The sequence below is a fragment of the Mercenaria mercenaria genome, chromosome 1, assembly GCF_021730395.1.
Source record: "Mercenaria mercenaria strain notata chromosome 1, MADL_Memer_1, whole genome shotgun sequence".
Taxonomy (NCBI): Eukaryota; Metazoa; Mollusca; class Bivalvia; order Venerida; family Veneridae; genus Mercenaria; species Mercenaria mercenaria.
The window spans coordinates 12,103,128-12,119,710 of NC_069361.1; the positions used below are offsets into that span (position 1 = coordinate 12,103,128).

General features: G+C 36.2%; 1 protein-coding gene across 5 annotated transcripts in view; it reads left to right on the forward strand.

The window, feature by feature from the left end:
• LOC123544970 (extended synaptotagmin-1-like) overlaps positions 1-16,583 on the forward strand; it is a 153,334-nt gene that overhangs the window by 6,104 nt on the left and 130,647 nt on the right. For all 5 annotated transcript variants that reach the window (XM_053539902.1, XM_053539907.1, XM_045331155.2 and 2 more), the window contains exon 2: positions 13,943-14,028. In XM_053539902.1, coding sequence (XP_053395877.1) covers positions 13,943-14,028 — 86 coding nt within the window. The remainder of the gene's footprint in view (positions 1-13,942; positions 14,029-16,583) is intronic.

The window sequence follows — 16,583 nt, forward strand, 5'->3', positions numbered from 1 at the left end:
CCGGTAATCCAAGTACTTAAATTTCAGAATTATGAACTGTTTTTCCTCAGTCTGATATTAAAACAGATTTGTAATTTATAATCTGTAATGACCTTCTTTCTGTTTGTTTTGATGCATGTTAAATATACTTAAATACAATATTGTGTAATACTGTTGTCCCTCTGGCTTCAAATCATTCATATTGATGGGAGACCAATTTTCAAAGGCTGTCACAGTGTGTCAATCCATGAAATTAAATTCCATTCTAAAACGATCCGATTCATTTTCCTATTAAACAAAGAAGGCTGGAGACAGTGATTTATTAAACAACAATTCACTGTTCTGACATCACAACTATTACGTCATAGCGTCAAGCGGCGTAACGGCGCGCTGGAAAAGAACCTGATTGAAAATGGGCAAATATCTAATACATGCCGACAAGGTGTACTTTAAAGTCCTTGATAACGTGTTAGAATCGAAATAATATACCTCATTTAGTGATTTGCTCTTGAATAAATCACTGTTTGTCGTTCAGATGCGTAGCATTATATCACTCGGGCTACGCCCTTGTGATATAATTCCTTCGCATCTGAACTCCAAACATTGATTTATTCAGCGACAAATCACCGATGAGATATATTATTTCTTAAACAAACAAAAAAATTTCCCGTTTATTTCATCTCTTCAAAAGTTGAAATCTACAAGGACGGCTACATCTATTTGCCCTACTCAACCAAGCTATATCTACTTTGTGTGTTTTTTAGCTCACCTGTCATGTAGTGACAAGGTGAGCTTTTGCCTACCAAGATTATTCAGATTATTTTAATGGTTAATTTAAAATGTGCATCAAAAGTACTTGGTAATATTTCCCTATAATTATGTATATACTGGAAGCTTAGAAAAACTTGTCAGAAACTTTTGAACCTTTTTAGCATGGTTTTACCCAAATGATTCTTGTTTGACTCTCTACCTAGATTGTTCAAATTATGTTGATTTGTTAAAAACATGAGCACAATAGGGTGTTGTCTCTTTTCCTCTATGTATATAGTGGACATTTTAAAAATGTTCTTGCTAGAGACTAGTAGACTTATTTTAAATTAATTTCATAGGTAACTTTCTACCAAGAGTGTTCAAATTATTCTGCTTCAACAAAAAACTTGTTTGACGGATTGGGTGGACACTCTTCCCTATTATGCATACTCACTGAAATCTTCCTTGGACAATCATCCATAATGAGTGTTCATGATGTTCTGATTTATTTAAAAACATTGCTGCCAGAGCTGAATTTTTCTTTTAAAAATCATCAAATGCAATCTTGTCCGAAACTACTGGTCTGATTTTTAAATAATTTCGCAAAATTGATCCATGGTAGACCCTCTACCAAAATTTTGAAAAGCCATATTGATTTATCCTAAAAACCCATGGATGAAGTTTAAGTCTAGTTTCCTGATATATATTATGGCTCTATGAAAAACTGGGAAACTCTTCTTCTTGAATCTGCAAGCCAGTTTTCTGGTTTAAGTGTGAAACTCTGGTGGTTGATATGGGGCCATCATGGCTGTCTTGTCTTGATAGATTATAGTGATGGCAGCTGTTTGTATCACACCCATAACTGTATAATGCACAGTATTTTTGTTGTAAGTAACACAAAGGACCATCATAACAAGGAGATCACAAATGATCATAACAAAGACAGTTATGGCTAATACAATCCTTGTCAACACCTCAGACTTCAAGGTCACAGTGCAACTCTAAACTTTGCCGGTTTTGCCAGAGTTACAATATTCACAGGACAAACTTCTGTTCCTCTAAGGGCATTTTTACACATTTCTAGTTTAGAGTTACTGAAACATTTGACAACACTAGCAACTTCATGACTATCAGGGACATAAATATTCTATAGTTAGAATTTTACTTTCTTTCTTAGCAGTTGATAGTGATGCTTCTTAGTTTGTGTTGAGAGAGGCTCAACATTGCTGCAATGGCTTCAGCATCTATGTTTACTGTACAGCTTTTAGCTCACCTGAGCACACAGTACTCAAGGTGAGCTGTTGTGATCACCCTGTGTCTGGCGTCATGAACAATTGGACTGGTAACTCTCTAGAAGTCACAATTTTGGCCAAATCTTTATGAAACTTAGTCAGAGTGTGACCCTCAATAAATTCTCATACCAGTTTATTATTGGTTCATCTTGGGTCAAAAACTAGGTCTCTAGGTCAATAAATTGGATATCCTTGTAAACACTCTAGAGGTCACATTTTCTATCTCATCTTTATAAAACTTTGTCAGAATGTTGGTCTCAGTCAGATCAAGGTCAGGTTTGAAACTGGGTTACCTGAGTTCTTAAACTAGATCACCAGGTCAAATCTGTAGAGGCCACTTTTTCAAATCTTAGAATGTTTGTCTGTTTCGAATCTTGGTCAAATTCAAAAGTGGGGTACCTGAGGTCAAAAAACTACGTCACTAGGTCAGATCATTAAAAACTTAGTTATTGATCTACCTGATTTACATATAACTTGGTCAAAATGTTTATGTCTATGAAATCTAGGCCAAATCAGATACTAGAGTATATGGGGGTAAGACCTAGGTCAGGCGAGTTTTACAGGGCCTTCAGAGGCTTCTTGTTTTATGTGTGTAAATGTTTAAGGGTAAAAAAATAGAACTGCATGTGTTCCATGTAAAAGAAAGTTCTATAAAATTTGTTATACTGCACTAGTATAAAATCATGACTATTCTTGAATGTGCTTTGTATTTGAAAAGCTGCTGGTAAAACTCTCCATATTAGATGTGAAAAATGTTTTTTTCCTGATGAAAATATTTTCCTGAGAGTAATTGAGGGACAAATTGTCACATGAAACTCATTAATCTGGATGTTATAACAATATCAAGTGGGGGAATAGTTAGCTATCTGCTCTCTCCAGGGAGTCACTAAGGCCAGTAAAATACATCTGAGCTTCAAAGTCAGGGAAGTCTTCTTCGGGGAAATTGATAATCCTTGGTGCCAAAAATCTTTGACGATGACGACAAGATTTCAAGTTTCAGAAGTTCAGATGAATTATTAATGTTTTGTTTGTTTCAGTTATATTATAATTACAATGACATAGATGATGTGAGGAACTGGGCTGTTGTCACTAGTTTGGTGAGAAACTGGGTTGTTATTAAACTTTATCGCATAGTGCGGCAATTTTCCTTTGATCTTTGCAGCATGTTATACATAGTAACACACATTATTACTACAAAACTGTGCTGATATCTTACAAAACTGTTGCGATATATATCAACACGGAAATCTCTATGGAGTTTCATAAGAAAAAAAGTGTTCCGATATATATCAGCACAGTAAAACTGTTCCGATATGTATCGGAACACTTTTTCTCTAGTGAGGTCCTATCAAGGGAGTATAATTTTTTCCTTTCAAAGAAAAGATGATTTTAGCTCCAATTTACAGTTCACAGAGAAAGAATTGTCACAAACACCTACATTTATAAAGTAAAAGAATAAATAAACTAGAATATTTCAAAAACTTGATAGTTATTGCCAAATTCAGAAATACATGAAATATATGAAATTCTGAGATTTCTCAAATGTTTCTTTTTCTTTGATTTTTTTTACAAACAAAAATACAAGTTTTACAATATGTCTGGCCAATGAAATACAAATATTTAAAACCAATGCAGAAATTTGTTGGGTACTTTTATCTGGGGAACACATTTTCTAAAACAGAAATTTTAGTGTTTCAGTCAGCGAGGAGCAGAAAGGGAATCAAAATAGTAAAAATAATAATAAACAAATTTAAATGAAAATAATATATAAATTTTAATGATAAACTATGCGATAAAACAGTTATAATATGTAGTGCTCGTGTGTTACCAGGATATATCAGAGCTAGGGGTACATCTCGTTATTTTTCTTTTCACATATCTGTCTCGGCCTACCGGCCTCGACGATATGTGCAGAGAAAAATATCCTCGATGTACCCCTAGCTCTGATATATCCTGGTAACACACTCTCACACATACTATAACTACTACCTACTTGGTTGTCACTTGCATGTTTAGGGATCGGGTTGTTAACTGTATTCCAAGATTAGAATATCAGCTGGTTGTAAATTGTTTTCTGAGGCTGTGATCTTAATGTTGTCAACATGTACTGAGGGATTTGGCTGTTAACTGTATTATAAGGGATTGGTTTGTCGGATGTATTCTAAGGGATTAGTTTGTCAGCTTTGTACTGAGGGATTATGTGGTCATTTGTATGCTGAGGGTCTGTCATATGTATGCTGAGAGATTTTGTTGCCAACTGTTTTCTGAGGGATTCAGTTGTCAGACATATTCTGAGGGATTAGTTTGTCAGCTTTGTACTGAGGGATTATGTGGTCATTTGTATGCTGAGGGTCTGTCATATGTATGCTGAGAGATTTTGTTTCTGAGTGTATTTTGAGGGATTGAGTTGTCAGACATATTCTAAGGGTTAAGGTTGTCAGCTGTGTAATGAGGGGTTATGTGGTCATTTTTATGCTGATAGATTTAGTTTTTTGACTGTATTCTGGGAGATTGAAATTTGTGATGAGGGATTGCACTGTTAATTATTTTCTAAGGTTTTTGTTGTCATCTGTATGTAGAGAGATTTGGTTTGGATTGCCAGCCATATGGAGAGGGGTTTTGTTACTTACTGTTGGCTGTGAGATTAAGATGCTGGCTGTACTCTGATCGGGGATTTGGTTGTCAACTGTGTGCTAAGGGATTGAGTTGTGAACTGTATTCTTAGGGATTGAGATTTCAATTTATGCTGAGGGATGTGGTTGTTAACTTTGTTGAGGGCTGGCTTATCATCTGTATGCTGAGGAATTTAACTGAGGACTTTGGTTGTCAACTGTATTGAGACTGTAAGACAAATAATGAAATAAAGTTCATGTTTGAGTTTAGCAGATGTTTCCTGAGATGAGAGACAATTTTCAATGAAGAATAAAATAACCTGTTAATCAATATGTGGAGGAATGAACATATAATTAAATGACTTGGAAGTCTGATTCTGTACCAACATTTTGAATTTATTGTTAATCAATTTTTCATCTCTCACTACAGTCTACCTACTGCTTGGATAAAATGAAAAATATTGATCAAAATTTTTCATAAGTTCAGCGCGCCTATATGTTTAGAACACCTGAGCCCAAGCTGTTAGTATAGAAGTCAAGTATCCAATGACTGCCATGCATTATCAGATGTCCATTGATTCCCCTGCGAAATGAAACGTTACTGTTCATGAACAGTTCATGGACAGTGCATGCATATTTCATGAATGGAGTTCATGAACACGATGACTTCAAGAACTAATGTACATGAACAGTTCATAAACTATTCACTTCATGAATAGTTCTTGATATTTTGTTAAACATGAATAGTTCATGAACTTCTTGCTATATGTTTTTATTGTGCCATTTTTATGCCCCCGAAGGGAGACATATTAATTTTCAACTGTCCATCCGTTAGTTAGTTCGTTCGTTCGTTCGTTAGTCACAACGTTAACTTTTTGCATGAAGGCACTTTACTCGCTAACCACTGCACCCAGGACCTTCAAACTTCACATGCTGATAGTACTTATTGAGTACACCACCCCTACTGACTTTGGGGTCACCAGGTCAAAGGTCAAGGTCACAAGGGCCAACTTAACTTTTTGCATGAAGGCACTTTACTCGCGAACCACTGCACCCACGACCTTCAATCTTCACATGCTGATAGTACTTATTGAGTACACCACCCCTACTGACTTTGGGGTCACCACATCAAAGGTCAAGGTCACAGAGGCCAACGTTAACTTTTTGCATGAAGGCATTTTACTCACAAACCACTGCACCCAGGACCTTCAAACTTCACCTGCTGATAGTACTTATTAAGTACACCACCCCTACTGACTTTGGGGTCACCAGGTCAAAGGTCAAGGTCACAGGGGCCAACGTTAACTTTTTGCATGAAGGCACTTTACTCGGGAACCACTGCACCAAACTTCACATGCTGATAGTACTTAATGAGTACACCACCCCTACTGACTTGGGGTCACCACGTCCAAGGTCAAGGTCACAGAGGCCAACGTTAACTTTTTGCATGAAGGCACTTTACTCGCGAACCACTGCACCCAGGACCTTCAAACTTCACTTGCTGATAGTACTTATTGAGTACACCACCCCTACTGACTTTGGGGTCACCAGGTCAAAATTCAAGGTCACGGGGGCCAATGTTAACTTTTTGCATGAAGGCACTTTACTCGCGAACCACTGCACCCAGGAACTTCAAACTTCACGTGCTGATAGTACTTATTGAGGACACCACTCCTACTAACCTTGGGATCACCAGGTCAAAGGTCAAGGTCACAGGGGCCAACGTTAACTTTTTGCATGAAGGCACTTTACTCGCAAACCACTGCACCCAGGACCTTCAAACTTCACATGCTGATAGTACTTATTGAGTACACCAACCCTACTGACTTTGGGGTCACCAGGTCAAAGGTCAAGGTCACAGGGGCCAACGTTAACTTTTTGCATGAAGGCACTTTACATGCAAACCACTTCATTCAGGACCTTTAAACTTCACATGCTGACAGTACTTATTAAGTACACCACCCCTACTGACTTTGGGGTCACCAGGTCAAAGGTCAAGGTGCTGTGGGGGCATTTGTCACCATTAGTGACAGCTCTTGTATCTTCATGAACTAGCAGTGAACCATTCATGAACATGATTCTTCATTAGTTCATGAACTACCTGTCATGAGTAGTGCATGAAAGTTTCAAGAAAATAATATCATGATTTTTCCTTTAACCTTTTATCATGGACAATTCAAGAACTCTGTGTGATTCTTTAGTGGTTCATGAACTGTTCATGAACACTTTTTAAGGACAGTTCATGTCCAAAACTTCATGAACACAAATCAAGAACTGTTGAAGGTTAGTTCTTGAACAGTTCTTTAATGGTTTGAAGTGTTCATGATTTCAAGAACTGCATTTCCAAGGGGTTGTCCTCAGTTGTCAGGAATCAGTTGTTTGTCCCCAGTTGGCCTCTATTATCATTTAAAAAATGGTACTAGTAGCTTCCTCGCTCGGTATTAAAAGGATAGTGCTAGGACTGGTCAGCCTGATGTCAGTTTAATATGAGTGTAACATGTCTGCAGCGTGATATTCCAGTGAGGCAGCACTCTAAAGTTGGGCATTGTGCTCCCTGCTACAAGTAGACACCCTTGTTTATATGACTGAATGATTGTTGAAAAAGACATTAAACAGGAACACACATACACACTCACTCTATTATTATGCATCAAATGATTGCCCCCCCCCCCCCTACCCCATTGCCAGGAATCAACTAACTGTTTTCATTTGTCAGATGTCCATTGATTATCATTGTTGCCACATGTGTTTACATTGTCATCCATTGTCAGATCTAAATTGATTATCCTAATTTGTCAGATGTCTGTTCATTGTGCTCCGATATGATCGATCCATTGTTTGTTTAGAATGTTTGCTTATAGTTAGTCAGCATCTACCTCAAGATACAAAACTTACCTTATAGCTAGTTCCTAATAAAGGCAGGGTGACAAATACATAGGGTCAAAGTATGTTTAAAAAAAGAAGAATAGTGTCTGCTCAATTACTTAACTTAGGATTTGTGATTGAAGTAAAACTTCATTTGTAAGAAGCTATATTTTCAAAGCTGACTTTTAGTAAGGTAAAACTGTTTCCAGTATAATTTGGAACAAGAAATATCTTTAAAAATGATGGTCGGCGAATTGTAATAAGGAAAGAAGTTTATGAATTTTTCGTCTAACATTCATCTTTCATCTAACCTTTTTCAGATTGCAAAACTTAACACCGCACTTTAACAATTTAAGTGGTTCTCTTTTAATTTTTCGCAAAGGTTTCGTAGGGTTGCAATTTTGTTTCGTTTATCCTTAGACGAATAATTACAGCAGTAGTTTGATGAAGATTCATGAAGCGGTTCACGAGAAGAGGTCATTAAACGTGTTTATATTTTTAGCTGAATTGGTCCCTATCCCAATTTGTAACAAAATAGCAGGAGACCTTACGATTTTGTTACACATCGAGTTTGATAAAAAATCGTTACAATTTAGTGGTTAATGCGAAGAAAGGCATATCTACTTTTAGCTATAGTGGTCCCTAATAGGGCCCAAGTTCCTATATAAATAAATTTGGAAGAGGACCTTATAATGATGCTCCAGACCAAGAATGACAAAAATCCACCAAGCTGTTCATGAGACGCTGTATAAAGGCATTTCTAGTTTTAGCTCTAGCAGCCCCTAAAAGAGGTCAAATGTCCCAGCTGAACAAAGTTGGCTGCGGGCCTAATAAAGATGCTACAAATCAAGTTTAATTAGAATACATGAGAAAAAATCAATTAAAGGATTTTTTTATTTATTATTAGCTCATCTGATTTTTTGAAAAAAAATGATGATTTATTGTCATCACTTGAGCGGTTGTCGGCGTCGGCGTCGGCGTCGGCGTCGGCGTTGCCTGGTTAAGTTTTATGTTTAGGTCAGCTTTTCTCCTAAACTATCAAAGCTATTGCTTTGAAACTTGGAATACTTGTTCACCATCATAAGCTGACCCTGTATAGCAAGAAACATAACTCCATCTTGATTTTTGCAAGATTTATGGCCCCTTTTGTACTTAGAAAATATCAGATTTCTTGGTTAAGTTTTATGTTTAGGTCAACTTTTCTCCTAAACTATCAAAGCTATTGCTTTGAAACTTGGAATACTTGTTCACCATCATAAGCAGACCCTGTACATCAAGAAACATAACTCCATCTTGCTTTTTGCAAGAATTATTGCCCCTTTTGGACTTAGAAAATCAGTTTTCTTGGTTAAGTTTTATGTTTAGGTCAGCTTTTCTCCTAAACTGTCAAAGCTATTGCTTTGAAACTTGCAACACTTGTTCACCATCATAAGTTGACCCTGTACAGCAAGAAACATGACTCCATCCTGCTTTTTGCAAGATTTATGGCCCCTTTTGGACTTAGAAAATATCAGATTTCTTGGTTAAGTTTTATGTTTAGGTCAACTTTTTCTCTTAAACTATCAAAGCTATTGCTTTGAAACTTGCAACACTTGTTCACCATCATAAGCTGACCCTGTACAGCAAGCAACATAACTCCATCCTGCTTTTTGCAATAATTATTGCCCCTTTTGGACTTAGAAAATCATTTTCTTGGTTGAGTATTATGTTTAAGTCAACTTTTCTCATAAACTATCAAAGCTATTGCTTTAAAACTTGCAACAGTTTTTCACCATCATAAGTGGACACTGAACATCAAGAAACATAACTCTATCCTGCTTTTTGCAAGAATGATGGCCCTTTTTAGACTTAGAAAATCATGGGTAGGACAATATTTCTATTACACAAAAAAAATCAGATGAGCGTCAGCACCCGCAAGGCGGTGCTCTTGTTTTTATTTATTTCTAAAATAGGCCAACTGATCCCGCTTTAACAAATAGCATATTTGCTATTCATGAATCTTTGGACAATGACGTCACACCTATAAAAAGTGAAGGTCAAGCAAAACATGCAATTGTAATTATTTCAATATTTCTGTTTTATAAGCAAAGTTTAACCGTAGTCATATCAGATAGATAAACTGTATGCAGCGTACGTTCATTTCAGTGTAATGAGATTCAGTCATTATATAGCATATATATAATAAAACATATTTCAACTGAGTTCAATATTTGCATATACCATACTATAGAAAAATATTCATATATAATAAATCAGTTAAATAATTTATAACAAATATATCAAAGTAAACAAGCACTCATTTTTATATGCAATCTGAATAAGTCACAAAAGCAGGAAACCTTTTCATATACAGACGACAATTGTAACAAGGAAAATCTTTTAAAAAGCACTTCTCTACATATAAGACTCTTATCATACCCTTATTCATGTGACACGCAGACCGTATTCAGCTCTTTCTTTAATTTGATATATGTTGGTATTTGAACAGGTTTTTATCATATTTATTAAACTTACTTATCATTTTGAGATATATACTGAGCCAAAGTTAGCTTTAAAACTGTGAACAGTGTTGTTTAGGATAAACGCTTTGTCTACATTTCACTCAGCGTAGCACAATCAACAGAGTGAAAGAAATTGACACTCTCGTCCAATCAGGCAGAGTGTTGCATAAATCTTCCATTTTGATAAATTATCTATAATGCGATATCAAGTAGTTTGATTTGCAAACTGAGGTCACGTGGCATAGGTAACGAAAACGAATTTAGACGGCGTCGCCGAAAAAAGCATCAAGAATTTTACTTAATGTTAGTATATACTACCAGTAAATCTCTAGATAATTGTGCAACCTTGATTATAACTGAAATTGAACTGTTAGTTGACATAGATTGCCAATAAGTATACCAAATATGTAATTTTGACTGATTTTACATTCCACCTGTGTCATGTAATCAGTTTTATGAATGGGTTAATGTCAATGACCATGATTGAGACTGTAATTAAATATAACTAATTTCTACAGTACTGACCAATAGGTTAATGTTGAAAATTAACTTTGGTAAATCAGTGGTTATAAAAATTACTTTTATGAACATCATGATCAGGCATTTTTGTTAATAGTATCGTGCGGCTATTTATTTCTATAAACATTTATTTTATTTATACTTTTGATTTTTGTTTTAGATATGTTTATGCACTGAAAGGACAAGTGTGACATTTGCCATCATGCATACACTTAAGACTTCCACCAAAAAGTGACCACATTTATAAAACCTAGCTCTTCTAGGAGAATCCTAACATAAGACCACAATGACTATTTTTCGAACTTGATAACTTCCGAGGCAAACTTGCTAATGTGTGCACACATGAAGTAGGAAATCGTAACAGTCATTTTTCACCATATGAATCAAATTATAGACAGACAATATTTATTCATTTATTTATCATTAGATGACCTTCAAACTTTTTTTCTTCTGAGAAATATTACATGTATAATTTATCAAGAATTAATTTGATAACAATATGACATACATGCATGTTTTGATATTACAGATTTTGGAGACAGCATAATAATACAAAACATGAAGTTTCAGAGCTTTGAAATGCCTGTAAATGTCTACATATATATTTTTCAAAAATAAATATTTTGTTTGTAACCAAAAGTGCATACTTAAAAGCATTTAATATTCCTATTCAAAAGAAAAGTTTATCATCAAGGAAATGTAACTCTTCTTGGACATATAGAGCAGAAACATCAAAGGGACATAATATATTGTATATTTTCTATTTGGTGAATTTTATTTTACGTTAACAGTGATCTGTATTGCTAAACAATAGTATACATTATACTGTTTGCCAAACATAATGAACATTGGAACAGTCTGATAAAATATTTAAGGCCTGACATGGAATCAAACACAGTACCTCTCACACCTAAAACCAGTAGTTCATCAGAACAATCTCATCAGAGACTTCATTTTTTAGAGGAAAAAAATAAGATAAAATTCTGCTAATCACAACTCACAAGTCATGTGCAAAAAATTAAACCTTTGAAAATTTTTTTTGATTGGGCGATCAATCAATAATAGCTAAATGTTCTGTCAACAGCTTAACCTGATCTCTTAAAATTTGGACCCTTTTTAGCTCACGATTCGGAGAATAGGGTTATTCTACTGGCGTCGATGTCGATGTCGGCATCAGTGTTGGCGTGAGCTTTCTTGGTTAAAGTTTTTGGGCAACCTTTGTTTTTCTGTCATATCTTTGTTACTATTGCTTATATCTTACTGTAACTTCACATAAACATTGTCCAGCATACAAACAAAGTATGTGCAGGGGCTAGGCCCATTATACCAAAGGTCAAGGTCACCAAGGTGTTATAATTAGGTTATTTTTAAGGTTAAAGTTTTTTGGCAACCTTTGTTTTTCTGTCATATCTGTGTTACTATTGCTTATATCTTACTGTAAGTTCACATAAACATTGTCCAGTATACAACAAAGTATGTGCAGGGGCTGGGCCCGTTATACCCAAGGTCAAGGTCACAAAGTTGTTATACTTGGAATTATTTTCATGTTAAATTTTTTCGAAAGCTTCATTTATAGACATATCTTTTGTACTTTAAAAGATAATGACTTGAAATTAAAAATGTTTCTTTATAATCACCATCTGCATGTGTGGTTACAATCCCCATAACTATAATTGTGTTTTTACAGAATTATGCCCCTTTCATACTTAAAGTTTTTTGGCAATCTTCGCTTTCTGGATATAACTTTAGTACAATATAAGATAAAGACTTGAAACTTAAAATGTATTTTTATTATCATCATCATCTGCATGTGTGGTAATAATCCCCATAGCTCTGATTTGCATTTGTGACCAAATTATGCCCCTTTCATACTTAATTTTTTTTTACAAACTTCGTTTTCTGGACATTACTTTGGCACTATATAAGATAATGACTTGAAACTCAAAATATATCTTTACCATCATCATCTGCATGTGTGGTAACAATCCCAATAACTCTAATTTGTGTTCTTGACAGAATTATGCCCCTTGGTGTATCTTCCTCTCTTATTGAGACATATATTCATTTAACTGTCAAATCGCCGAATAGTGGAGCGTGCTGTCTTACAGACATCTCTTGTTTGTCAAGGCTATTTCTATTCTATGTAAAGTGAACAGAATATTAGATTTTATAGGCAGTAGACTTTTAATATAGACTTGAAAGTTTTTTATTCATCATGCAGTCATAAATGATTTTACAAATGAAAATGAATTGTCTCTTATTTGAAAAAAAGAGATATAAAATGCAATACAAGTACTAGAAAAATGTCTACGTATTATACACTGGACAATGTGAAGACTTTCAGTGTGCTGACATAATGTCAACTGTATTTAGACCTTTCCTATTATACATACTAACAACAAAACTCAAAGAAAATATTTGTTAGGAAATAATATTAAAGTGTATCTGAATATTCAGCCTAAGATTCCATTGAGACAATGACTGTCGAAATGCCTTGTTGGAACTCTGTGTTGTAATCTAATCTCTACATTTTACATTGAATTTGTCCACCAGCATATTTGGAATTTTATAGAAATGTTATTCAGCATTGAAGTTGTGCACTGGGGTTTTGTTTGGCATTTCTTTCTGTCAGACCAGGGTAACGTTGTGGACTTGATTTAGTCAAAAATATGCATAAAGGGCATACAAGTTGTATCGCATGTATCTTAAAAAGCATTTAATTTTGATTTATTATATAAAGTCATAAAACATTAGAGGATTGTTATTTATAGTATGTGAAGTAGTGCAGCTGATGTTCTGTTTAGGATTTCACATACCCATACCAGAGTTAGGGACCTTGACTTAGTGAAAAAAACACACAAAGTGCGTTAAAGTTCGTGTTGCATTTATCTTAAAAACATTTCACCCAGAGTCATGAAACTGTGTACAGTGACAGGAAGTGGGGATGCCAGTGTCCTATGGACACACATCAGGTTAAAGTAATCTCAGCAGGTCTGGGATCTTTCAAGACTGGTCATGATTTCATGGCTTTTGACTGCCAGAATTTCTCTCTATAAATCTATTGAAAAAGGAGATTTCAGGCTTTAGAATGTAAGCTTTCAGGCTTTTGATTTCTGACTGAATCCCACTGGCCTGTCTCAAGCAAGACTCTGCCCAAGGACAAATGTATTGACAACACTGCAATACTTAAAGCTTCAGTAATTTCTTGCTACCTTTTGAATCTCTGGACTCTTACTGATGGAAGCCAAGCGGATGATGAATGAAAAGATGTAAAATATACAAAAAACATTCATCAACATACAAGCTTCGTTTAAAAAAGTTCATATTAATCATTACAGCAACATTGCTGGTCATCTTGTTGACTGAAGTTATATCCTAGAAATTGCTTCAGAGTAATTGAAAAATTGTTCATATTTCTTTGCAGGTGGGTGTTTAGTTCTGTGAGCATTGAAGATGTTGTAAGACGCAGAATCAATGACCGTCTCCATAGTGTTAAGCCCACGTTCATTGGTATGTTTATAAGATATTTTAAATTGGATATAATAAAAGACATTTATCAGCTTTTATAGTCAGAAGCTTTATTTATGTCCTTAATGACCTTTCCAGCATAGGTTGCATGTACTCATTAATTATGTCTCCCCCCCCTCTGGGGGAGACATATTGTTTTTGCCCTGTCCGTCCGTCCGTCCGTCCGTATGTCACACTTCATTTCCGAGCAATAACTGGAGAACCATTTGACCTAGAACCTTCAAACTTCATAGGGTTGTAGGGCTGCTGGAGTAGACGACCCCTATTGTTTTTGGGGTCACTCTGTCAAAGGTCAAGGTCACAGGGGCCTGAACATTGAAAACCATTTCCGATCAATAACTAGAGAACCACTTGACCCAGAATATTGAAACTTCATAGGATGATTGCTCATGAAGAGTAGATGACCCCTTTTGATTTTGGGGTTACTCTTATCAAAGGTCAAGGTCACAGGGGCCTGAACATTGAAAATGATTTCCGATCAATAACTAGAGAACCACTTGACCCAGAGTGTTGAAACTTAATAGGATGATTGGTCATGAAGAGTAGATGACCCCTATTGATTTTGGGGTCACTCTGTCAAAGGTCAAGGTCACAGGGGCCTGAACATTGAAAACTATTTCCTATCAATAAGTAGAGAACCACTTGACCCACAATGTTGAAACTTAATAGGATGATTGGTCATGAAGAGTAGATGACCCCTATTGATTTTGGGGTCACTCCATCAAAGGTCAAGGTCACAGGGGCCTGAACATTGAAAACCATTTCAAAACAATAACTAGAGAACCACTTGACCCAGAATGTTGAAACTTCATAGGATGATTGGTCATGTAGAGTAGATGACCCTAATGTTTTTGGGGTCACTCTGTTAAAGGTCAAGGTCACAGGGGCCTGAACATTGAAAACCATTTCCAATCAATAACTTGAGTAACACTTGACCCAGAATGTTGAAACTTCATAGGATGATTGTACATGCAATGTAGATGACCCCTATCAATTTTGGGGTCATTCTGTTAAAGGTCAAGGTCACAGGGGCCTGAACATTGAAAAACATTTCTGGTCAGTAATTTGAGAACAACTTGACCCAGAATGTTGAAACTTAATAGGATGATTGGTCATGCAGAGTAGATGACCCCTATCGATTTTGGGGTCACTCTGTTAAAGGTCAAGGTCACAGGGTCCTGAACATGGAAAACCGTTTCTGATTAATAACTTGAGAACCTCTTGACCCAGAATGTTAAAACTTTATAGGATAATTGGACATACAGAGTAAATTACCCAAATTAATTTTGGGGTCACTCTATTAAAGGTCAAGGTCACAGGGACCTGAACATGGAAAACAATTTCCGGTCAGTAACTTGAGAACCACTTGACCCAGAATGTTGAAACTTCCTAGGATGATTGCTCATGCAGAGTAGATGACCCCTATCAGTTTTGGGGTCACTCCATTAAAGGTCAAGGTCACAGGGGCCTGAACATTGATAACCATTTCCGATCAATAACTTGAGAACCTCTTGATCCAGAATGTTGAAACTTCATAGGATAATTGAACATGCAGAGTAGATGACCCCTATTGATTTTTGGGTCAGTCTATTAAAGGTCAAGGTCACAGGGGCCTGGTCATGTGAAATCATTTCCGGAAAATAACTTGAGAACCACTTGATCTAGAATGTTGAAACTTAATAGGATGATTGGACATGCAGAGTAGATGACCCCTATTTATTTTGGGGTCACTTGATCAAAGGTCAAGGTCACAGGAGCCTGAACAGTGACTTGAGAACCACTAGGCCAAGAGTGTTGAAACTTAGCAGGATGACTGGACATGCCAAGTAGATGATCCCTATTGCAGCCAACCATCAGTGTCTCTTTGACTTTCGCTCCTGACTCCTATTGACTTCTTGCCTATACCACTTTGCATTGAAGGAGACATGCGCTTTTTTGCAAAAGCATCTTCTAGTTTAATGATGATGTTTAATAAAGTCTTAGAGGTGTCTGCCCTGCATAATTTTTAGCTCGTCTGATTTTTGTGCCCCCACCACTCAGGGGGGGGGGGGGGGGCACATAGATTTGTCTTGTCCGTGTGTCCGTCCTTCCGGAAAAAAATTGTGACGTGCCTAGCTCAAAAAGTGTTTGATATAAATTGATGAAACCTTGCATGAATCTTAATCATGATATGAACTTGCACCCGGGCCTATTTCCAGAGTTATGGCCCCTGAAATAGTCAAAAATGCACATTTTCACCTTGTGATGTGCCTAGCTCAAAAAGTATTGCATGAAGGCACTTTACTCGCAAACCACTGCACCCAGGACCTTCAAACTTCACTTGCTGATAGTACTTATTGAGTACACCACCCCTACTGACTTTGGGGTCACCAGGTCAAAGGTCAAGGTCACAGGGGCCAACGTTAACTTTTTGCATGAAGGCATTTTACTCGCGAACCACTGCACCCAGGACCTTCAAACTTCACATGCTGATAGTACTTATTGAGTACACCACCCCTACTGACTTTAGGGTCACCAGGTCAAAAGTCAATGTCACA